The sequence below is a fragment of the Excalfactoria chinensis genome, chromosome 14, assembly GCF_039878825.1.
Source record: "Excalfactoria chinensis isolate bCotChi1 chromosome 14, bCotChi1.hap2, whole genome shotgun sequence".
In the NCBI taxonomy this organism is placed as follows: domain Eukaryota; kingdom Metazoa; phylum Chordata; class Aves; order Galliformes; family Phasianidae; genus Excalfactoria; species Excalfactoria chinensis.
Window position 1 is genome coordinate 9935207 of NC_092838.1, and position 25833 is coordinate 9961039.

At 40.2% G+C, this 25833-nt stretch overlaps 1 protein-coding gene across 3 annotated transcripts in view; it reads right to left on the minus strand.

Annotated features, from left to right (window-relative positions):
- Nucleotides 1–25495, minus strand: part of SDK1 (sidekick cell adhesion molecule 1) — a 360337-nt gene extending 334842 nt beyond the window's left edge. For 2 of the 3 annotated variants that reach the window (XM_072349300.1, XM_072349298.1), the window contains exon 1: nucleotides 23534–25495. In XM_072349300.1, the coding sequence (XP_072205401.1) occupies nucleotides 23534–24005 (472 nt within the window). In that variant the 5' untranslated portion in view covers nucleotides 24006–25495. The remainder of the gene's footprint in view (nucleotides 1–23533) is intronic. The other variant, XM_072349299.1, reaches the window with a different exon arrangement.
- Between the last annotated feature and the right edge of the window lie 338 nt (nucleotides 25496–25833).

The window sequence follows — 25833 nt, forward strand, 5'->3', positions numbered from 1 at the left end:
CGCTCCCGGACTCCGAACTCGCTGCCCACGCGTGCTGCGGGTCGGCGCTCCGTGGGTTTCTCCCTCGGTGTTCTCACTGTGCTGCCATCTCACCCCATTGGACTTGTACGCCCATTAGGTTTCATTCAGATGATTACTGTCCGGTGCCAGCTGTTCATTATTTTCTTCTGGCAATTTCAGAATTTCCTGGCTCCTTCAGCAGAAATATAACTCTGCGGCTGACAACAAAACCCTCTTACACTTCCAGTGAATGGGATGATACTCAAACACCTTTGTGCCCCCCAGAGCTCCAAATCTATAGCTGTTCTGTCACACGGCTCACTAGCAGAAGGTGAGAACTGAAGAACAAAACCATTTCACAGCTCCTTTAACGTGTGACTTTTCCTTAGGTATGAAATAAGAATAAACAGGGAAACAATTATCATCCATTTGCCACTTTCCTCGCACCTTCCTCCTACTCTTGAACATTCTCTAGAATTTAGGATTTCAAGCTCATCTTGGTCTTCTGACCTTCCAGCTTCTCCTGAAATAAGGACTCCGCTCCCTTCTGCTAACAGCTTCCTTTGCAGAAGTACCACTTTGGATTTAACATAAAAGTCCACCACAGGCCAGAAGAGCACATTTCTGCTCTCTCTGCCTCCACTTCATCTCTTTAAACCTCACTGATACATTTTTTCCCTCCACGAATGCAAACTCCTCCACCCTGAGCATAAACACACTGTTTTCTTCCAAATAAACAATGTGTTTTTTTTCCCTGAGCCTCACACAGCATCTCAATAAACACCGAAAGCCAGCCCAACTTTCCTAAGGCACACCGTGGGGAAGGCAGCTTAATACTTCGCAAGCACGTTCAGAACTGAAGGATTCTGCTTTCTGACCCCTGAAAGAGACTGCAGGAAAACACTAGGAAAAAAAATACTGAACCCACACCTGATGTACAGGAATCAAGTCTGAAAGAAGCATTGAACTTCTCCACCTATCTCCCTGACTGAAGGCTGCAGAAGTGCAGGTATTGCTTTAATAAATGACAGTCCCAGCTGCTAGCTCTTCCCTAGCACTCTCCTGACTTCCCAAGAGGCTTCCCAGAACACGGCTGTGTAATTTGATCAGGACACATTTTGGATTTTTGCTTACTTTATTAATAAACAGCAGCTCAGTTCTCTTCAGATTTCAGTTCAGGAAGCAAAGGCTCATCAAAACCATGAAACAGGGAAGGGTTTTGTCCAGCAGGTGATTGAAATAGCATCTACTTTGGCAATCTGGAGTAATAGTAGCAACAAGAGCAATTAGACTCAAGAAACAGTCTTTACAACTTGCATAGTTAAACAGCAAACAGATTGACAATAGAATCTCTGGAATCTCCTTTACTGAAGTGTTTAGAAAACAGATTAATATCTTTCAGGTATAACTGATCCTGCCGTAGCCCAGGAGAATACACTGCTGAATCTTCCCCTCTACTCAAAGCAGAGCCACTCCCCCAACTTCTTTGCCTCTTGGAGCCCATTAATCACATCTTTTAGTTAGTTTTATTTTAGCTTTTAAAAACAAACTTAAACATACAGCATGTGAGCACAGCAGGGAGGGGAAGGCACAGGAGTCTATTGACAGCCCCAGACAATACAAGAGACAGTAAAAATAGCCATGGCCAGAAGCAGCACTAAGCACATATTCCAACACAGCTGAGTGGCCCACCTGAGGGATGAAGCACCTACCTCACAGGGCAGAAATCTATCCAGGAGACGAGTATATCTACAGCTGACCCCAGATGAGAACCAACCTGCCAGCCCTGAGGCTAAATGGGCTCCAGGGCACATGGACAGAAGGATGTGGGCAGGAGATGCCAGGTGAGGCTGGTCAGGGTAATTAAGACTTCATGCCTTACAGGCTCTGGCAACCTTTTACCTGCATGCCCTCTGAGAGACACAGAGTTAGCAAGCAAACCACAGCCAAACCTCAATAGTCTATTACCCTAAGATCAGCTTAAGTATTTATCCTACTCAGCGTAGATCACTTTATACTAAGACACGAGAACGGAGATGTTAGCTGGTAAAAATGACTCCAAAAATGGAGGAAAAACATTTGGAAAAGGAAAAATACTTCAGTAATACTCCTGCCAGTTCTTTACATAAGTATTTAACTAACAGCCCTAAAGTAGAAGAAATCCTACATATGGCTTAAAACCTAACTAAAAAAAAATCTAAAGCAAAGCCAAGCGAGTCCAATAGGATGTTTTCCATTTACTAAGAATAATTTACAGAAGCTTTTCATTATGAAAGACACCAAACATGGGAAGTTTTTGTTTGTTTAATGCAGAAAAGATGATCCAACTTCAGCAAAGCAAGGAGTGCTTGAGTTATCAATAATATTGCTTCTCATGTACTTGAAATTAAGCTTTTGCTGACGTATCATACTGAATTGGGCCTGTAAACAGTATTTGTTTCATTCGTTTTATTAAAACTGTATGGAAATACTGCTCAATGATTCAGGGATAAAATGCAGCTGAATAAAAATCATCATCAAATCAACCTTCCAAAACCAAGAATAATAAATTAGTTCTTGGAATGTTCTTCATTATCAGTTCCTAGCAAAGAACCCTTGAATGCCAAGAGTCCAATCAAACAGCCTCTAGTCAGCATTCCTTGCCTTAATGAGCATCTCTTGTTGGGATCGAGAAAGGGTTTGTAAGAAAAGACAGAAGAATCCAGCTACCAGCACCCAACTGCTTCTAATCTGAACAGAAAGCACTGAACTGAACAGAATATGTTAAAAAGACAGTTGCTAACATTTACAATGTAGACCCAAATTCACAAAAAGCTTTATGATATACCTAACTTTTAGGTATCTATTTTGAGCAGTTCAAGTATGACTTCGGTGTCGCAATTGAAAAGAACTGAGCACTTGAGATTCTCAGCAGCTGGTAACAGCAAGGAGTGGAAGATGTTAGCTGTAAGGTTACCTGGCGCTAAGAGGCTAAAGAAGGGTAGGTTAGAAATCCTACTTCTTCAAGACTCTGACTCCCATCTGAAGAGCTGAATCACTTGCTTATACATAAATACCTGAGAAGCATTCTGACACCTCTACTTGCATACTAATAGATACAAAGGTATTTCCCTGTGATCATCCATACTGATATGCTGTTAGCGCAGTCCTTGGTGATACACAAGTTAACAGTCTCACAAACAGTGCCTGAAGGTCCTTTCAAGCTGGTGTGTCCAGGACCTGTTTCCAATGTTTCCACCTTGTTTTGATAGGCAAAGAATTTAATATATGGATTTGTATCAATATTGTACTTGCACGTAACTAAGCCCTGACTGATGATTAAACTTCAGCTATCTCTTCAATTTCTGTTGTGGCTTTTTTTTCCCCCACTTGGCAGTGCTCCATCACCCTAAGAAAATCATCTTAATTACATCGAAGTTAAATATCCCCTTTTCATAAAAACTGCTTCAAATATAAACATATGTTGAACTGAGTTTGATTCTCTCATTCACAAGCATTTATCTGCAGATTTTCTATCGGCCCAAATGGACCGAAAGGAAGTGCTCTCTGCAAAGGAACATACAATTAACAGGACCCTCATCAAACAGCTGTCTACAGAAGAATACCCTAGATGCTTCCCAAAGTCTTGCAAGAGCCATGTCGTTGAACGTACTCATTTTCCCTGCCAATCACACATTTTTATGTAACGGTAACGAGGTTGATGTCAAAGAACTGAAACAAAATTACATCCCATATGTCATACCAGACGCAACTCCTAAAGATTAGCATATTTATAAGACAAAAACGCATCTTAAGTAATGCAAATATGAAGAATTTCTTGTTATTTGTAAAACCATTTTTCCTCCATCTAAAGTATACTTTTCTGCTCTTCTATTACAGGATCAAAGAAATTAAATCCCATGCAGTAGAAAAGATCTGAGAGGGAGTTAACATCTGATGTTATGCAGAATGTCAACAACTGCTAATTTCTCCTTTCAACCTGTAATGCTGGCATCTAACAAAAATCCACCTGGTCTAAGATGAGACAGAAGTCACTTTGTTAATGGTCACAACAACCCCAAAACATTCCCAGTTCAAAACTACGTGGCACCAGAGCTAAATAAATAACTCTTCAGTTTCTAATGGAAATCCAGTATTCTCTACATGTGCCTACTTTGGGGAACGTCTAATTGTGCATCTAAAAATCACTTAGACAAACTTTTAAACCAGCATTTGATGCATCTCACTGAAAAATCTGGAACATAAAGCTGGCTGATGATGAACAATTAAAGGCACGTGTTTTCAGCTGAAGATCAACATGCCAATAAAATCATTATTAAAAACAAAACTAATGGATAGTTAGCAAGCTACACCTACCTTTATTAAGGTCATAAACTCTCAAAGCAGAAAAATATAATATAATAATATTTGTCTACCTCCTTAAGATGTGGTTCTCTGCAAAGCTGATAGATTAACATGTGTTTCAATGTATCCCACACGTACTTTGTTAAATTGCCTATGGTGATAACGTATAATTAAGCTAACCTAATTTAACATCAATATCAAAATAGCTTGCCAGTGGAAACTATATACGAGTTAAAGATATAATTTGCCTAGCAGGAATATAATTTATTATCCAAGAACCTTCACAAAAAAAGTGCTTGCATTTCTCTGACAAACACTTTCAGAATGTGAAAGATGGACTAAAAGTAACCTTAGATTAATAGTTAAATGACTGGAAAAACATAATAATAAAACTCCTTTTGATAATGAGTCTGATTTTATCCATTAATGTGGAACTCATGTTGAGAATCCAGAACTCCAGGCAGCAGATTTTCCTACAATTAACAATGCCATCATAAAGTCTGCAGCAAACTCCCTTCAAACCATCTTCAAAGATTTTGCTCTTACTTCTGTCCTTATAATTTTCTTTTGTTAGGCTGAGAGTAATGTCATCTTCATATGCACTTTATGATGCATCACTAATAAGCTGTAATAGAATTAATAGCTTCCAGGAAGCAAGCAATATATATCTACAGGAGCATTGTTGCACAGCTCTTTTATAGTCTCACAGCTAACAACAAACTTTAATTTCCCCAAATAGCTCTTCAGTAACACAGAAACGTACAAATTAAAACCTATTTTTCTTCCATTGGATTTTGCCATATCATAAGATAGATAAATATCATTGTCTGCCATCATGTTTATCAAGAAAATATTTTAAATGGATAAGTCTCTGTCCACATCATAATTTAATTCTGTAAGGTTTTTAAGGTATAATGCAATGTCTGATGACCAACAGTTGTCACAGTAATGGTAAAAGCTTCCAGCAGCTGAAATTGGCCAGCTGTACAGCTCTACAGGGCATTTTCATGTCAATAAATGTTTGCTGCTCATAATAAAAATGGTTTCTTGCTTATTTTGTATTTGTTTAAATAAGAGAAATCCCAGTAACTCTAATAAATTAACTGGAATAATTCTTTTTTTGGTACTAGAGGGGAAGAAACTGGGTGAAAAGGAGATGAAACAGACAGAAATGAAACGACCCAAAATCACAGGATGGATTCTCAGCTACAACATCACAGAATTACTTCCACGGAAAAATCATCTCATACGAAACAATATTAACACAATATCTGCAGATTCTATAATTGAAGCTCATTTGGCCCATCTAAAATACTCACTGAAGCATTTTTATCCAGTAAGCTAAATACTCCGCAACCAGTGGTTACACTGCACTTCTGGTACTGATGATGTCATGGATAAAGTACATAAGTACATAGTATAATCGTATTAAGAAGTGATGATGACCTGCAGAGCTTATAACGTAGCAGCAATAACTATCCAGTATCTCAAGGCAACATAATTTTAAATAGAGCCCAACTTACAGAAAACATATTGACCACTACCATTCAAATGACTGTTAAAGGGAGAAAAAAAATGGCTACAGATAACCTGTATTTCAGGTAAACAAAGTATGGATGTGAATGGTTTTTGGCAGAAAACTTCTATGTTCTAATTTACTGCAGGTTCTAAAAATGGTATAAACTACAACAAGAGAAATTCTACTTCTATGGTGATCAAAAATAGTGGGCAAGGCTCATTTTGCTGGTTGGTCTGGAGAATCTTGGAGATTATTTTCCAACCCTGGTGATTCTATGACTCTCTTTATTCTAACATCACATCTATCCATCTACCTGGTTTGAACACTAAAATTGCTCATGGTTCTTGGGCTCATTAAACCTGATCCAGTTACACCTCATGCTAGAAATGAATACCCAAAAACATTTTAGACTAATAAAGTAAATCCTATAGTTGAAGTCACAACTAGGGAGCCACGCTAATAGATCCGTAATACAAAGAACGCAGAAAGCCAGGCCTAGTTTTTAAATTATTATTATTATTCTCACAAGCTACCAAAAAAAATACATTCACACATTCCTTTCTTTTAGCCAGAATCCTATGGAGATAGGAATTTCAACAGCTCCAAGGAGAAAGGAAACAAAAACAGAAATCTTTAGTTCAACAAAAAACATAGAAAGTGTAGGAGTCAGTGGAAGAAAGTCACATGAGTCAATTCATGAACCTAATGAAGAATCTTCAAACCAAATTAGCTTGGGTATAACAATCAAAAAGCAAAGGAGGAATAATAAGAAGCATAGTAATAAAATAAATCAGCAAATGCAAAATTGAAAAATAATAACAAAATAAATAACTAATAAAAAATAATGATCCACAAAGGTATCATCAATCAAAGGTATCAAACATAGTCAGAGAAGGACGCTTAGTGAAGAAATAGAATCCCAAACATCAGTATACAAGGGCTGCAGTTACCGCACTGAAGTATCCATACACAACTGAGAAAGATGCATGGAAAGGAGTTTGCCTTTAGAACATCAACTGTTCTGTTCCAACTTTCAGTTCCACTACTGGATACTTTCATCTGCAAACCTGAACACTATTCAGGACAGTGTAGGTGACTCAACCCCTCCCTATAAAACATAACAAGAAGCACTGGGAAACAAAGAAGCAAAAATCTTCACCACTTCAGGAGGACATAAAACGGGACCACGTCATTCAAGCATTCAATACCTCTAAACCCTCATGGCCTGCCAGTTTTTCCACATTTCTGTTCATGGTCTGCTAAGCTTTTGGTGGATGATATTTTTGTTGGCTCCTTCAAGATGCTACAGTTATAGATACAAGTGCACCACCAACATCCAAGGTTTAATTTTGAAAGTAATTAGCATCCAGGTTTCCAAATAAACATTCTTGATAACAGCATTATAAACTTCCAGTGTAAAGAGACTGAGTGCTAACTATTTAATGCAACAGTTCCACTGCAGAGAGTTTTCAGAGTTCAAAAAGCCAGGAAGCTGTAAAATTCTTCCAATCTCCTGCCTCAGAAAAATTAATTAAGTTTTGAGTTAACTACTGCATTTCAATCCTACTATGGCTTATCTTCTGTGTTTCAGGTTAAGGAAACTACTAAGGCATTTAACAACCAGGTAAATCTGTTCAAGAAATCTTATGTAACGTTCTGTATTTTCTGTGCTGGTGCATTTTAGTAAATCACAAAATAAATCCATCATGGCTTTGAGCGCTCAGACAGGAACAGAAAGTTCTGAGATTATTGTATGCTATTATGAGCATCTAATGAACCGCATGCTGGGCTAGCTATACGGTCTGCAATGACAAGCAACAGCTGACATTTGACCTTGCTTCCATAGGGAAGCAAAGCTATCCTACATCTCATCATATAACAAAGCCCAGAACTGCCTGTTCTGTGGTGCTGGGGAATTTGAAACACACTCAAATCCTAGGAAGCAGCTATGCATAAGGATACAGATAGAAGGATTCAATACTCATCATTCTCATTCTTCATTGCCTCCTGAGCAACCCAGAGAAAAAAAGAAAACATTCCTCTCCTGATAACATGGCAGAATCAGGAGCCAAGAGAGCACACAGTAACTTACAAGCACAGCTGAAATAATTTATCAAGTGTGATTTTCTAAATTCTAAAATAAAGAAATCTGATCAAACTGTAATTAAATCGAATTTTGTTTTTCCCCATCTAGCTATTTTCCACATACATAATTACCAAAATTACTACTTAAATACTGGCCTAAAAAAACTACCATTTAGTAATCAAGATTTTTATTCCTATAAATATTTAGTTTTCTGGCAAGAACTTCCTGAAGTAGAAACAGAAAAGTGTTCAACTAAATGCATATGAAAAAAATTATTATTTCTCATATTCTTCCCAACATCCTTTTTTATACAGTTAGTAATATTAAATTTTTAAATCCCTATTAATACTGTTACTGCTCAGCATAAGTCTACAACATAATAAATATTTCATTTCGCTCATGTTAAATAGTGCAGGCCATTTGTTTTATCTATAATTGTTACATTTTTAAATAATGGTTTTAAAGTACTTTGAAAGTGAAAGGAGACAACATATTACAAAAGAATCTGGGATGAAGACATAAGAGGAACCTCGCTGTAATGAGCAATCAGTATCAGGCAGACACTTGAAGCAGTTGCCAGCTCCAAAAGTTAAAGAGATAATCAAGCAAACAATGGACATTGCTATATTCTCCTTGTTACTGGATAACCTGTGCCCTGCAGCAACAAGCACAAATCTGCTGTGAAAAGAAGCTATTAAAACTGGCACTGTATGCTTCCAAGTTATTATCACCTGTTGACTTCCATGCCATATATATGCTATTGCAAACCAAACTCAAAGTGACGGCCCTGTTTAAGTCAGTGTCTGAGAAGGAAAAAAGAAGAATACTTTTTTCAAAGACCATAACTAAAATATTCCTGAGCAGTTTAATATTTGCAACATCAATGCAGTATCACTGCCTTCACCAACACCTGAAGGCTTTTGTGACTTAAACAAATTAACAGAGGTTCTTTGTCTAGAACTTCACAATTCCGATGATGATGCAATGAAGAGAAGCAGGACCCAAGAAGATCAAGTAGTCATTAGGACATTAAAAAAGATAAACAACTAAGGATTCATCTCCCACTCTAATGACAGTGACCAAATAAAACTCTTTTACCTACCTCCATTCTTCAAACCAATGCAGATCAGAGGGTAGCCTGGACAAGGCATTTGTTAAATTAATACTCTTTACAAGAGTGATGGAATGTACCATACTTGAGTACCACAACACCAGTCGTATGACACAAATGAACTTGTGGTTTACAAGTAGACTCAAAGATTAGATATTCATTTTGATAAACAGGCTTAAGTAACTGGGACACTGAAAGGTAGGAAGGGAAGAATGACACAGCCTTCATAATTACTGCACAGCTCTACTCCTTTGGAGTGCCCAGAGACTGTTCCTCTTACAAAACCCTCTGCAGCAGCACTTTGGCAGCTTTCCTTTCTTTTTTTTTTTCTTCTCCAACTTATATACTTCTTTTTCTGAGATATTTATTCTACTCTCTGCCCACAAGGACAGTGTTGGGAATTCATACGTAAGAACTCAAGAAAGATTCATCATCTTCCAGTGAGGAAGAAGTCATTTATGCAGCAGCCCTGTTGTCTCCCACAGAGAACATCCCTTCTGCTAATAGAAATCCTTCCACTGGGTATGAAAACAAACAAGCAGTGAGAAAAAGAACAGAATACCTGAACTACTACATTTATGACTTTGGACTTGAAAAGAAGAAAACCTAACTTTATTAACTCTCACATTAACCTTGTGAGCAATCAAACTTCTGTGCGTGCCTTGTTAAGCAACATCCATCAAAATAAAGTCATGTATTACTTAACAACACACATGAAGATACAGTCTCATGTCTTGCCTTTCCCTGTTTCCAACACAACTTCTATTTATTATTCCTTTCCTGCTTTTGATCTTCTCAACAACCCAATCCTGTCTATTAAGTAGATAAAGCCCAATTTAATCCTTTATAAAAAATACATACATATATATTAATCAAACATAAAATTCAGGACTCCTTGGCTTTATTATGAGCGGCCCTAAAAGCTACATATCCCAAAAGACAAGTATTTGCATCACAAAAGACCTACATATAAATGGACTTTTTGCCTCTGAAGGGCATTACATCCCATTACCAGCCTGAGTGGACAGAGTAATTTCTTGATTCCTGAAACCTGCCGAAGCACATCCATCCTTCTTCACACAAAAAGAAACACATTTGCTTCTGTGCAAAAAAAAAATTAGATCAGACTGACATTAAGAAGAAGAGTGCAATTTACAAAATGACATTAAAGAACTTCATTGGGATTAATCTGTGTAACTTCAATAACACTTATCAGTTACCCCTACAGCGTGTGTTAATTACTCTGCTGGAAAAGTTTTCAAACCGTCCCAGTACAAGTGAAGCTTTTAAAAGCATAGAGCAAAACTAATAGGAATGTTATACTATCAACATAAAAGTGGCATAGAAACTTTCAAAACATTAACTAAAAATCACCATTTCAGAGAATCCTTTTCAGTATGTAAGCTATACTAGCTAAATTTACATCAACTACTCTCATACACATTGTTTTATTTGTAAAATTACATCAGTTTTCATGTTGAACCTGGCCATGCAAACCTTAACCTTCCATTTTAAGGCATTAGTTCAGATGGTCATTAGTTTCCTCCTATTAAAAGGATTTGCTGTAATTAGCTATAGAATAGAACAAGGTCTAAGATACAGGAGACATGCTCTGTATAAGGAAAAAAATCTAACACCTCTTTTGTACCACACAAAGATGTACTAATGCACTTCATTTTTTACCTACAAATTTAATAGCACACTTAATGAATGACCGATAGTGGTAATTGTTCGCCCTTTATTAAGGCTCTCAGAGCTTGAAACCTGTTGCCTTCAGCTGTTCCTTCAAAAATGATACATCTGAAAGATCTGAACACTTTGTTTCTGACAGAACAACTACACACAGAGCTATGGAAAAGCACAGCTAGTAATTGAATAACCCCAAGTGTTTTGAACTCCAACGTTATTACATTTCACAATGCAGATTGATGAGATCTGCAATCTCCACTTAAGACCACGCAATTCCAGATAGTTTCTCTGTCAATATACCAGGTAGAAAATGAAACTATATTGATGCAAAAATACAAGTTATGCTTAGAAACGTGAAATCTGGCAGCATATATAATTAAATCACAAAAATTAATTTGATACCCCTAAAGTAAATTGCAACAGGACACATAACACAGCATATTGATATTAATGTCCTCATCTGAACCAAAAGGAGCGCAACCTTTTGTTTGTCATTTAGGTTAAAAATAGCATCTTAAGATTTATTAAGGTGACAACTTTCTAGATAATTATTTCAGTATCATTGTTTTCACATAGTTTCAGACAAATAAAAGGTTAGAAAGGAGAAACATGTTTGCTCAGTAGGAACAACCACGAGCAAAATGTGAAGCTAAAGTGCTTAAAATATATTCCAGTTTTTCACTACTGTTAAATATATATATATATACACACACACACACAGGCTGCAGGAGAAGTCTGAAAGGTGTGCAGAATATGTATTTATTGTACGTAGCAGGATGAGGTGTTTAAAATTTAAACATTGCATAAAATTAACGATTCAACTTAAATATCAGAAGATCTTAAGATGACTTGATAACTCTATACGAAATGGGAACAAATAAACCTTGCTAAAGAAAGGAGGAGACCTCCAAACAACATCCATTTTCAATAACAGATGCTGTCAGTTGGATTCAGTTGAGGGTAGGTATGATATCCTTACTTTTTCTGTACCCTACTTCCATTTCTCTTCCCCCCCCCCCCCCCCCCCACCTTTCTTCATCACCACATTGTTCCTGTCAGCAGAACTTAGATAATCAAGTGAAGGCAACTGAGAAGTGGGGAAAAGGAATTGAGGGTGGAAATTATTAGGACAATGTTTTCCATCTTACACTCCATGCTGAGAGCTATAGTTTTGAACTGCCACATAGCCAAAAAAAACCTGCAAGAGTACAGCTATTTAACTGAATGCCAAGTGACACAAAACATTCTTTCAGATCTGTTGAAGCAACCTGATAAAGAACAACTAAAAACAGGGCAGAGACACTTAAACCCTATTTTGGAAAATATAATGAAATAAAAAAATAATATATTAATACATGAATTTCAAACCTTTTTCTATGCAGAAGTGATACTTTGACTGCAAAATTAACCAAAATAAAAGAAATTCTTACAAGAAACAAGGAGAGGGCTTCACAAGGCTGAAACACGCTGAAGACTAAAGATTTCGGTGTATCAGTCACAACGGACAACTCTTCATGCACACAGTACATTCTACTTGCAGGCTTATTACATGAGCTCTGAATAGCTCTGTCCTGTGTTTTATTTGCCTCACAGCATCTGACCAACCAAGCATGAACACAGTTTATTCAGCATGTAGCCACTTTTCCAGAATCTCAAGGCAGCTCAGGCTTGGATACCTGGAAAAGTAACCGAGAGCTGCAAATACGCATGAAATTGAATCTGCCTTTCACATGGGAGGTAAGATTTGACTGAATTAGAGGAAATCCATATCTGGCATCTCCCATATTGGTTTTGGGAAGTCTTTCAGTCAAGGCAGTCATGTTCCTGGAACAACACCTTATCTTACCTTGCAATACAACAGTAGCAAACATTTTCTTACTTTCACAAGTAACGCAAGACCCGCAGCCTTTGACACATGTTAATGGTTTAAACAGAACTCTTCTAGTAAACACACTGATTTGGATGTTAATTAAATTCAACATTCAAGTGGAAGCGACAACCAGATGCACTGCACAAGTCCAACACCAACACTGGCTAATTGGTTATAAGAAATGTGCAGTGTGCCATGGTTTACCAAAGCACCAACACCTATTCACTTTCATGCTGCAGTGAATTCCAAGTAAGCATGAGCAGCTATGCCATTAATTCTAATAAGAGTGACAGCTAACCCTCCACTGCAGTGAACGTTTGCACAAAAGTTGGCTTACCAGTTGTTAGGAAGTTGAGCAGCTCTACAAAAGGTTATTTAGAATGCTAAAAGCTCTTGTAAGAAAACAGACGTTTGTTCACATGGAAGAATGAAAATCCAAGATTACTCACCACTTTACTTTTTTATATTTACAATACAAACAAATTGACCTCGTTTGTATAAACTGCCAGAGCAGCTATAAAATAATAAAATGCACCACTGATTGTAACAATCAGAAAGATCAATGTGGTGGAATAGCAATACAGGAGGAGTAATAATAAAGAGACTAGCGTGAATGGAACAGTGTTACAAAGGGAAAGGAAAGATGCTCATCCATCTCTGAAGATCCAGGCTCACAGGGACAAATCCACAAGGAAGGGAGATCTCCAACCAGAGATCCTTCCCCAGTGGCAGTCAGCCCTTAATTGAGGTCTAAGAGAGGTGCAACCAGGCTCCACCCCTTTCTGTCACACAGTTGAATTGCCCTCACCTGTGCTCCCACCACTGAGCGAGTCCTTATCCCAGGTGCTCAATCAGTGGTTCAGGCCATAACTCAACAGCTCCCATACACTAATCATTTCTTAACCTAATAAGTCTTTCTGGCTGGACTGCACAAACTGACAGTTACTCCTGTGCTTCCCAAGTCAGCCGAGTGATCAAGAGGAGCTCAGTTACCACCCAGCTATGTTTGCCCACGATGGATGCAAAACTTCTGCACATAGAACTTCAACTGAGACCAGAATACACTCTAGTAGAGAGGTTCTTCCCTAGCTTAGGACTACACTGACAGTGATAAAGCTGAGACAGAGTAAAATGAGAAGATTAGAAGTATTGTCTACTATTTGATCTGCCACCAATTCAGACTTATAAATCACTTCCCTTTGTTATTCTGCTTATCAATAAGTGAGAGCTTTTGTATCTTGCCATTTCTAAGTATAGAAAACTAACTCCTACTTACTCTCCAAAGGATATCCTTCATTTAATAACGATCACAATGAAACTAAGAATTTAAAGGACAATGAAAACACAATCCTACTTAGTTATACCTCGGTGAGAGTAGAACCTAGACCAAAGACTATCATGACTACACAAAGCTCTTTTGGTCTCAGTCACTTAGGGGAAGATGAAATTATACCTGAAGTAATGTTAAAAGCTCTATCTGCCAAAAGCTTCCTCTGCTGCCAGTTTTTAGTTTTACAGTGAAGTTTGTCTTACTTGTGCTTGTGTCTCTCCTCACTGACTGCCAAATTACAGAGGAAATTGCCTACAGAAAGGAAATATTAAAATAGATGTATTCAGAATGATGTCAAATGCATTAAAAAATTTGAAAAAAATGTTCTATCTCTATTCAGTCAAAGAGCATTTAGGCTGAAAGTGATAACATGTTTGTTGGTGAAAGCTATTTTGCAGGCATCAAGCCTCTACTCTGCATTGTTACAGATAAAAGGTATTCATCTCTGCTCAGGAGAATAGGATGTCCAACTGCAGAGCCATGTTACATTTTCTCACTACCTACTTGGCACTAGGCTTTTGGTTCATTTTTCATAGTAAAACACCAGGAATTTGAGAATTAGTTTTAGATCTCACCTGAATTTCTGTAACACAATTGATAAGATTTGCAGTCTTCAAATTTTCCAAGCACAACAATTAACTTAGCTGACTTCTATTGACAACAGAGTGCTCTAACCAGGTGTTCAAGTCTTGGGGAGTAGAAGGCATAGTTAAATTCAGAATACAGAAGATGAGAATTGCATGTGTAAGAACCTTGAATGGGACTGGCAGGGCATCGTATTTTAATCATGATAAACTTACACAGTAAATGTAACACTGAATTTACCAGCACTTAAAACTTTTCAGCTTGACATGCTTCTATGCTCAATAGAATAGAATGGTAAAGATATTAGATACATTAGATACACCTAGTACCCCATTTCCACACACAAAAATGCTTTGAGTCAGAATTTTTCCAGCCCTGTTGTATGGATAACTAACAATAGCACAATTAGGCCCTGTGAATAGGAAACACTTTCTCTCAGTCTACAAATGTCAGGAAGTTATTACATAAAACAAGAGTTCTTTTCAAGAGCAGAAGACACAGACCTCTGAGGAGCAGTACAAAGTACTGAGTCTTGCACACTATTTCCAAGAGATACAACAGTACAAAACAGGACAGCAGTGAGACACGCAGATGGGCACACATATGAAGAATTAGACAGTCCTTATCAACCTGGGCAGCATTGCTTCCAGCACATTATCAAAACAGCATTAGTGTGATTGGTTAGAATCAGTCAATCTCTTGGTGACATAGGAAGCAAATAGTCCCAAACAGTCAGCAAAAAAAGTCATTGGCACCTCTACATGCACAGATTCACAAGAACCTAAAACCAAAATAATCCATGCATACTTTAAGAGAGAATGTTAGTTAATTCCCTTCCCTTCTCCTACCCATTTCAATACTGTAGCAGTGCATCCTTTTCCCTTTGTTCCACGTAACAATAAACATATGATCTTTCAATTGCAGGCATGGCATTCTGATCACTGCATACCATCTAGTTATTTAAGAAGTACTAAGTCATGAATGTCCTCTGCACTTCCTCACAAATAAGTAATAAGAAATAAAGGACATTCTCTTTTGTGGAAGAAAGATAACAATGACTGCTGCATTAGACAAAGATGTTGGTTGAGCAAACAGTATAATAAAATGCATCTTCTTTTGTATGTCCAGATGTTAGGCACAATCAAGTTGTAACTTCATTACATTCTTAGTAGTATTCTTAGAAGGCTACTGACCAGATTTCCTATGAACTCAATGCCAAAAGCACTTGCCAAAGCCACAACATATACATTTAGATAAGCGTGAACCTGAGGATAGAAGTAGGGTATATCAGATCTTCTGATTTCTGCACAGTAGAGAGCTACAAACTCGGTTTCATCCTGGAATTAATGTGGGACCACTTTAGCAACATGTACCAGAGTTACGTATCATTACTCTCTACTTTCTAGTCCAAGAGTGCTATACCTAACAAATTATTTTCTAGATAACTTGTTAGACCTAGGAGTTTATTTAAAAAAAATATACAGTTTATTGCTTGAAAGACCATAAAGTGGTTTAAAGAGTCCTAAGGGATAATGATTTATCTACCAGAATCAACTTTCTCTTCAGACTGCTGCAACAGAGCGTGGAAATGTGAAAAACAGGATTAAAGATTCAAGTTACCTGCCTAAAACCCACAAATGCTTTATCATTTATCAATGATAAATGACAACTTATCTGAACGCTGTGATATACCATAACATTGTACAATCCACTCCCACATTTTACATAAAAGTAAAATGTTAAAGGCTTAATTTTATCAGTTGGAGCCACTATCATCATTTTTACCTGCTGAATCTGCATGTTAGATACGAATGTTAAAAAGTAGTACCTATGAGATTTGCAACTTAGGTAGACAGAGGAAAAAAACACTTCTCACTTTATAGGTCTCCAGGATTTATATATAAGGGGATTAAGGGGAATATTTGCATTGCTTAACTTTAGTACTTTATAAGCTTCCCTCTAACAAAGGGAGGAATTCCCTTAAAGTGCCTTTCAGAAAAGAAATCCAAAGTTAAGTCCTCTAAACCACCCCAGTATAGTACTAACCTTCCTATTTTCTCTCCAGGAGCACCAGCCCCCAAATGCTCCTTCATTAGGCAGTGTATTTTGTCCATACCTGAATGTTCTCTCTCGGTTTCCCCTGATCTTAGTGATGGCTGCCAGGATAACACGCCATGGGCACATATTCCCATCAGTGCTATTGCACTGTCCCTGATAGAAGAGTGAGCCCAGTTTCAGCTAGCTCATGGAGCAAAAACAGCTTTACAAATGCTTAGCCTTTCTAAAAGCCACTACTTTTCATATTGGTAAGGTGCAAGCTGTATCACTGGACATTTTATAGATAAAACATATGATTAGCAACAGGCTATTACGTAGTCTTACATAGTAACAACTTTATTGCCTTTTCTAGCAATGGCAAAAGAAAAAGTGACTAAGTAGACCAGAAAAACTAACATTCAGTATACAGCATACAAATAACATGCAGGTCTAGAAGCCAAGAATCAACAACAAACAGATCCTACAAAAGCAGTCATAGTAGTTGAAAAGTAAGGGAGTCAATGCATGTACTAAGATAAAAGGTTCTTACCTTCTCAACCACATAACCCTTTGAACTCCAGCTGCAAATGTGACATGACCTAATCCCTACAGAATGCATTGGATATTCTGAGGAGGTGATGTTTCAAAGATGATGTCCACAGGTTATCTGAAAGTTTTACTTACGTGCAAAATAAATAAATAAAATGGAAAACTTGTTGCGTCTATCTCATACCTATTCATAACCAATGAACTGGGATAACACTACGCTTCCCATTAATAAAAATATCTGCAATTTAACAGAGTTAAACTGACAACGAGGGAATAAAAGTCATGAAGTTGTCTGAACTACTCGGTAAGACAACCAACATCACCACAGGCAGGAACACCCAAGGACCCCAACTTCATCAGAAACAAATCTTTCATGGAGTGATATTTTTGTTCTGCATGAGCTATAGGGCTAGTGAAGGGCTGACTGAGGCACATGGAGAGAAGAGCCTCTATTCACTGGAAAATACTCCATAGTCACTCACACACATAAAGCAACACTCACTAACCACCTGCTTTCCAGCTGTAATAACTCTAAGTAGCCTAATCCAACGCAGTGCCATAGCTGCTAACAGTTCTTCCTTTAAAACATACAAAAGTCTTCTTGTGCCGAATTTAAAACATTTCAAGTAAATGAAAGATGAGGCCAAGCACTGACAAGAAAACAAAGCACTGAAAAACTGATCAGTGAGCAGCATTCTTAGCTTCTAACCAGGGTAAGGCAGTAAAACACTATGTATCAATTCAAACTTAATCGTTATGCTCATGTATGAGGAATGTGGATTAAAGATGTACAGGCTACCTCAGTTCTGGCATTTTCCATCTCTGAGCAAACCTTGGTGAAAATCATTCTAGTAGACACAGTTTCTAGAAGAAAACTACTCTGGAGACCACAAAGGGATCAATGAATCATCAATTTGTTCACCAAAAAGGTATTTAAATACACTAGATGTTTATATATGCAAAGGACTTCTGCATATACTGAGTTGAAAAAGCTCATTCCACAGTGAACTCAGTACAAACAAGGGTTTGATCTGCATAGAATCTAATTGCTTTCAGTCTGCCCACAGACTCGTTACAGCAAAAAGGCCCAGGTGAATCAAGAAAGCAGCCCCTTCAGAACTGATGCTCAGGTAAAACTGTACACAGAGTTGCTAAATGGATGAAAACATTTTATTTTCATCAATAGTGCTTTCAAGATACGCAGGTGTGTGCCCTTAAGAACAGAAAACAAAACATTTCCCTTTGAGACATCTAAAAGTCCAAGACGTTCACACAGCTTCGTAATTACTCACCATAAGACTTCTTATTAAAACTTCTATGGTTTATTTAATCAGCCAGACAATCTTCAAAATATTAGTCAGGATTTGTCTTTGTTGTTCAAAATAGCCAGAAATAACTGAGCCTTCCAGAACAGCCTTCCAAGGACCACGAGCAAGGAGCTCCCATTCCTTTTATTCTGAGTGATATGAAAGACACACTGCAGAACTCCGAATAGGACTAAACCATCCCAATCTCCCTCTGTACCTACACCATTCTCCTGGTCTAAGAACCTTCTGGTGATGCATGAATAGATCCTAGATAAAGACATACTATTTCAAGGCTGCTCCAAAAGAAATGCCTCCTGTTTTATTATATTGCCCCTCAACATCTGAGGCAGATTTCGGTCATACAGCAGTAGAAGTTGAACCTTCCTAACAATATTCTGTTTCATGTTGTTGCCATGTGACAGATGGCAGCAGAGGGGCTGCCTGACAAAGCAGAGTCTGACATTGAAGTGCAAATGGAGCAAAGGTGTGTAAATAAATGTGGAGAAAAACTGCACCCACTGACATTCATTGATGCTGAATGTTTATGGAGACAAAATGGGAGATGTGAGCACAGGGAGGTGGTGGGTGGTGCGTTTCAACAGCAGCACAGCAGGTTACCTCTGATTCGTTCCAGCGGAGCAGGCTGGCTTTTGTTCATCAGTAGTAAAAACGCAGAGCTAATGGTGGTGACAACAGTGAAAAATAGTGTTTTGTAGCTGAGAATTTGCTCTAGCAAATTGCATTGTTTTGCTCTTCAAAAATGTTGCAGTTTCCATGGAAATAAATAGGAGGCGTTACTTTTGGAGCAACCTATGCGTACAATCATGCTGCCTCTCTAATTGTACAATAGCAGTGCACTCAAGAAACTCTGAAACAGTGCACTTTAAATGCAGACAGATACGGATCTCTTTAAACTGGCCTTGAGAAATACTGAGAGGAAGGAATTTTGAGGCAAAGATAAGCAGAGGAAGCAAACTCACATTTACCACAGCAGAGAGAGTTAAAAGTTGGATATTGCCACAGAATAATTCTGCTCTCTTCCATTCCAGTTCTCTTTAGACTTGATTGTAACTCCTCCTTCAAATCCATTTATTATAATAATAATAATTACAAACCCAAAGAAGTGATCTGTTAAAAAAAAAAACAAACCCTATTCCATACTTTAAATGTTGTTCTAAAGAAAGGGAACACAACAACTAAATCCAGTACACACGACTGAATTTCCAATCAACAGCAGAACCTTCTGGAATTAGAAATGCATCATTCAACATGTAATTTATAACGGCAAATACCACACTCACATTGATTGCCTCTCTGTCCTTCCAACAAACTGCTCTATGCAGGTAGCTGATCAGCTCTGCACATCAAACACAGCTGGAAATTTCCTTGAAAACATTCCCAGAAGTCCCCACGTTAAGAAGTAGTAAAAGATCGGATATTTGAATTCAAAAAGCAGGGCCCTGGCAGCATTTCCTACCACCTCCCATATCACTGCTTCTGTCAAAACATAACAGATATCAATACCACCTTAAATATGCATTCAGGTCCTTGTAGAATGCTGAATTATAGATTTCAGCAAGTGGCATGAAAAGATTATTCTTCCACTGCTGTTAAAATGAGGGGAAAAAAATCAGACAAGCTTCTCCTGCTTAATATTTGAAGATAACCATCTCCTGTTGGAGAAACTTAAAGCTATGAACTGGCTTTTTCTCTTTCAAAATCATTCTAAACTACAGCCATCGAGCCAGGAGTATGTTTCCTACCCATCTTTTATTCTTCAACAAAAGAAGACACTGAGAGGTACTTAAATCAATTAAGACACACAGAGTAACTTCCAGCAGCTTCCAATCTCTTTCAATAAGCAGAATTTTCCTATTTTCATACAAACAGCCTAGCATTTCAGTCAAAGTTTCATAATGCAGTAGCCATCAGTGTTTGTTAGCCTCATATGCAACCAATATTCCAACCTGCAAAGAGCTCTGTGTTTTCAACAGGACCATGCAAAGGCCTGCGAGACCCCTGAGCTGGATGGAGGTCACTGCAGGATAATGTTCTCCCAAGCACAGCAGTTACCGTGTGGAAATGACTCACTCCTCCCATCACCCTGCAAATTCTAATTTGATAATTATGGTGATTATCAATTAGCACCTCACCACTGTTTGATGACACACAATGACTTAAGGCTAGCGAGCATCTAACACTCAAATTTAACAAACACGCCGTAGAAAGAAGGCATCATGGCAGCAGATAACAGACATTTCTTTACTTCTGTATGCTGAAGTATTCAGACTCTTATACACTAATTTTCCTGACGTTTCACACTCACAGATGGACCAGTGTGGTAAGCAGGGTGAGACACAAACACGGTCTGAGGGGTGTCTGTACAATACCTGCACCCAGAAGAGCAGTGGGAGCACAGCTCTGGGCTGCGCTATGGAACAGGCCATAGCATTGGTCATCCATCAGCTTCTTCCACCCACCGAAGGACAGCACTAACTGTACTGAGGTTTGGGGAAAAAATTGTTATTCAGTACAGTAAGCCAACATATGATTCATAATAATTAAATTTACTTGGAAAAGGAAAAAGCAATCATATAAGTCATTATAACCAACTATATAACACAGCTACTAGAGAAGACAGAGAAGCCGAAAATCTAAATGCAAAATGAATTTACAAGTGATTTCACCTACTGTTTGCCTCTAGATCTGCTTTAACAAAGGTGATCATTCAAGTCTAGAGAATACTCAGACAACCTGTAGGAGCCGAAAATATTTTCTTCCACTCACTTTACAGAACAACACACTCCATCTCCATGACTGTACCTAATACATTTCCATTGAGTTCAGAACTTGCATTTGAGTCTACTTTCTTACCATTGTAATGCTTAAGTAATTGCTACAGAAACATTAGCTGGTTGCAGCATAGTATTATGAGTTTCTCATCACAGGTAACTGTGGCCTGTATATTTAGAAGGTTCATTTTCTCTATCACACAGTAAGACTGCAGCCATAGAATTCCTTCCTGCACATGATCACACCAATCCAATAAGTTCTTGAGATTGTACCAGAATTTCTATTTTCAAGAAGGACTTCTAAAGAATTCTCATCATCTCTCTAAATTTGGGCTCTGATGAATGTTTCAGACCCCATTAGAACTCAGGGAGCAAAGAGAACCGTGACTTAGAAATAAATACGGCATTTGTGAAAAGCATTGAGCATTAAGACCTCCACGTGGGTTTGCAAGTCAACGCATTTTTAAAGACCTACCTGCATGCATTTATGGTATTTCTTTTGCATTCATTGTGTTATGTCTCCTAAACTCCACACCTTTACCCACAGCAGTATGTCTCAGAAAGAACACATCTCACTCTCTTCACATCCCATCCCACCTCAGTCATTGATGGGTACAGACAACTTAGCGTTAGGGCTTTTCTTAAGGACAGTTTGTGACTACCACGAAACTCCTAAAGAGAGATAGGACCAATACGACTACAAAGGCTCAGCAATCTGCAATACTCTACTGGAATATTTCTTGCATAGTTTGTGCCCAAACAAAAGTTTCAGCTCACTTTATGATCCAATTGCTGGCTTAATACTCGACCACTGAAAACTGTGTTACATGACGTCTGCACTGCTTCCTGAATAACTTGCCCTCCAAACAGTCTTAAATGAAAACCCTCTACATTTTTAATGTATGCTTCAAGAATAACCAGAGTTTGTCTTCCAAACCTCAACGTCATGCTTGGCATCGATCAACCATCATCAAAAGGAAAAAGTTACGTGAATTGTAAATTGTGGGGAGAATTATTTCAGGTATGCCTTGTCTCAGAATAACAATATCCTGTTAGGGCTTGCAGGCCTCAGCACAAGCACTTTGGGAATGGCAATGACAGCATAAACAAAGCGCTGAAAAAGGTTTCTGAGGGTGGAGTCCATTTTTAAACACTGGATTAAAATTCTTCTGTATCCTGAGGCTCCAAACTTCCCAAAGGTGCAGCAGCAAAGCCTTAGCAGGCAAACTACTGCAGACTTTGGCTCTGTAACCCTCAACTCCCGAGCCCATCCAGCTATTAAAGCTGAATGCACCGTTGTTCCCTACGAAACACTCGACAACAAAGAACTAAAAAACAAAGACCATTCCCCTTCATGGAGTATTAACTTCCGCTGCCATAACCAGCCCCTGGTCCCACACGGTACAGCTCCGCGTTGTACCACACTCCACTCCAGCCACACAATGCACGCTGCAATAAAACTCAGCCCAGCAAAGAAAGTGAAAGCAGCGTTTGTTCAGCACGGTATTTTGCGCAGCCAACTGTAATGCTCCCGCCTGCCATTTATCGCTTGCTCTGTCAAAGGATTATTAAGAATTAAGCTACGTTTGGCGATATTTCTTTCTTTCTTTCTTTCTGAGAAGGGCATTTACATGCAAAGTGACGGACATTTGATATTTAACGTCTATTGGTCGACTCTGACCCTGCGTTTACAAGTGACTCATTTGACTGCAAGGATCTCTGATGTGGAAATGCTCAGATACGAATCAATTGCAGTTTTTGTCTCGGGTAAATGTTACTTGGCAATCCAAAAAGAAATGAACAATGCTCGAACCGAGGTTCACATAGAATAGCACTCATATGCTTAAAGAATTCCTTTTACATGCCTGATTTAGTTCTAGGAGGCGGATTTATGAGTCCCCTTCTCCTAATAACTTATCTCAGTGCACAGTGTTTTTAAACACACACAACCAGCAGTTAACTCTTCTGCTGCCTGAGACAAAAAAGCACAGAAACACACGGACAGACCGAAGTAAATACAAGCACAGATTCGGTCCCGATAAGCCATTGATTCTCTGTGGGAGGTGGGGATAGGGGAAGCATAGGAGGATGAGAAAAGGGAAACATGCAGATACAGTCTGCAAATCCCTGCTCCATAAAGGAAGAATCGTGCATAATGAATGACCGTTCCTGCATGAAATCAACTCGCTGCAAATTCTGCAGTTTCCCTCTGACAGGGACAAAGTAAAATGGTATATCTTTACCCGAGCAAAACTGCCATCCTCCTGCAAGGCAGATGCAGCATTTCTATAAACAAAAATGTCTCTAGCCTTACCTTGTGCCAGCGCTTGCAACATGTGGAGCTGTAGCAACAGAAACGCCCACCATCGCCGCCAGAAGAAGAAACAGAAGTTTAACTTCATCATCATTCCGTCTCGCCTGCTATTCCTCCGGGCAATCATTTCACGATCCACCTTCCTTCCAACCATCACCGCCTCACTGATCCCCATCCGATCCGACTGCCTGCCACTCCTGGCAGCGCTTTGGTCATCGCTCACTCCACACCCCGAGGCCAGGCTCTCTTTGGTGGGCTGGGAACATCGCCAGCTGCCTTTGCCCCGGAGTTTTGGGGGAACAGAAAGCCCCGCTTCACAGGAACCGAGGACTCTTTGATTCGTGCTCACTTTGCATGCAGCCCGAAAGCAGCACTCCGTGTGCCTCACTGTATTATAATTACCATCGAAGTCAATGTTTCTTGTGGAAGTATTGATTGCACCAAAACAACCAGTCAGAAATGTGAAACACATGTTTCTCCGCGCTGTCACATCCAATGCCTTCAACGGGGAAGGAGTAAGTTTACTGGCGTCAGTAGTTCAGTAAATCCGGATCCTTCGGCACATTGCTAACAGCAACACAGGAGGATGGATCCATCTCAGCCAGCAGCACACATCCCCACAGCACCTTTCATACCGCAAGGATGACGGCAACTGTTACCCCTGTGATATTCATCAAACGGAGGGCATCTTCCGGCATGTGTCCCATTCTCCCATGAAAGCCGCGGAGTGGAAGGGTTAAACTCGCGTAAAGGGGTGGGGAAAAAAAAAGCACCAACGGAAAAGAGAAAGAAAAAAAAAAAAATCCTAATTGAAAGTATCTCGCTCTTCCTTGTGCGGAGGATTTATTTCAGACAATTTCAAGATTAGCCATGCAGACAGGTTAGTCTCCAGATATCCCCGCCAAGCTCCGCATAGTTTATATTAATCCGATTTTCCTTTGGATACAAATCTCTCCCGTCAATAGAACGGGGCTGAAGGGTCCTCGAGAGGTAAAGCGAACGGCTCCGGCACTGATTGCAGCCGGCCGTGCCGTGAACCAGCCGCAGGCCGGCGGCGGCGTCACCTGAACTCACGTTCAGCCCGAGGTAGGGAAAAGCTCAGCCGGTCGTATTTCCCTCCTCCTCGCAGATTGGCGCCGGTTTCCTCCTCGCAGGGCGACCGAGACCAAAAAGAAAACAAGAATCACCTCTCGCACGTAACGCGTTCCGATTCTGCCCGGCTTACGGACGCAGCAGCGGAGCCAACCCGCAGCTGGGCGGCCTCCGGGGCGGGAGGAGCGGCATCTCCCGAAGCAAACAGCAACAAGGTGAAATCCGCCCGGCTGCTCTCGCTGTCGGCGCGGTGCGGGGCTGTGCTCGCTCCGCCGGGCGGCTCTCCCCTCACTGAGGCTGTAAACACGAAAGCAAAACGCTACCGACGCGGCGGCGGCGATGGGAGCGCAGCCGGAGGGGGAAAAAAAGAAGCGCCGAAGGTCTTCGCGTTCAAACAATACATCGGGTATTGTTCCAGTCCCGCCTTCCGTAAAGGGAAAAGTTTCGTGGGAGATCCCCTCCCCCCCCCGCGCTACACAGAAAGGATACGGGTAGATGCTGGTAGCTCTGCCAGGCGGGATGAACGCGAGTTAAAAACAAAGCACCTCAGCGGGAAGTTGAACCAACAAACCCCCCCACCGGCAACTCCCACCTTCCAAAGGCGGACTGAACTTTTCTCACCTCCCTCGGCCCCGGCCCAGCCGTCCCCTCCCCCAGCAGTCTCCTCGCGCTCACCTCGCTGCCCCCCACGCCTCCCTCGGGGCCGCCCCCCCCCGAACTACACCTAAGCGGGGCAGCACGAGGTGCAGCCAGGAGAGCTAATAGGGGATATGTAAAGAACTACGGGGACGGGGTGTGTTTCAAGACAGGCTCCGCACCCCGCACACGCCGGATGACCGGGGGGCCATTCCTCCACCCCGCGCCCCGCATGACCCGCCCGCGGCTGCCGCTACCATCGGCGCGCTCCTCCCTCGGGCGCTGATTGGTCGGAGTGCGCGCGGAGCGAGGAGGGCGCGAGGAGCCGCGGGCGCGCAAGCTTGGCGGGACGTCGTGCCGCGGCCACGCGCGTGCGCGCCCGGCGGGCCGTTAATGCCGCGTCCCCGCGCTCGCGGCGCCCCCTAGGAGCGTGCGGGGCTGGCGGCTGGCGGGGCACGGCGGGCACGCCCTGCAAGGCCGGGCTGCGGCCGATCCGGAGCGCGCGTTGCCGCCAGCTCTGCTTTATGTTTATGCAGCGAACGTAGGAACGAGCAGGTGTGTGACAGCGCCGG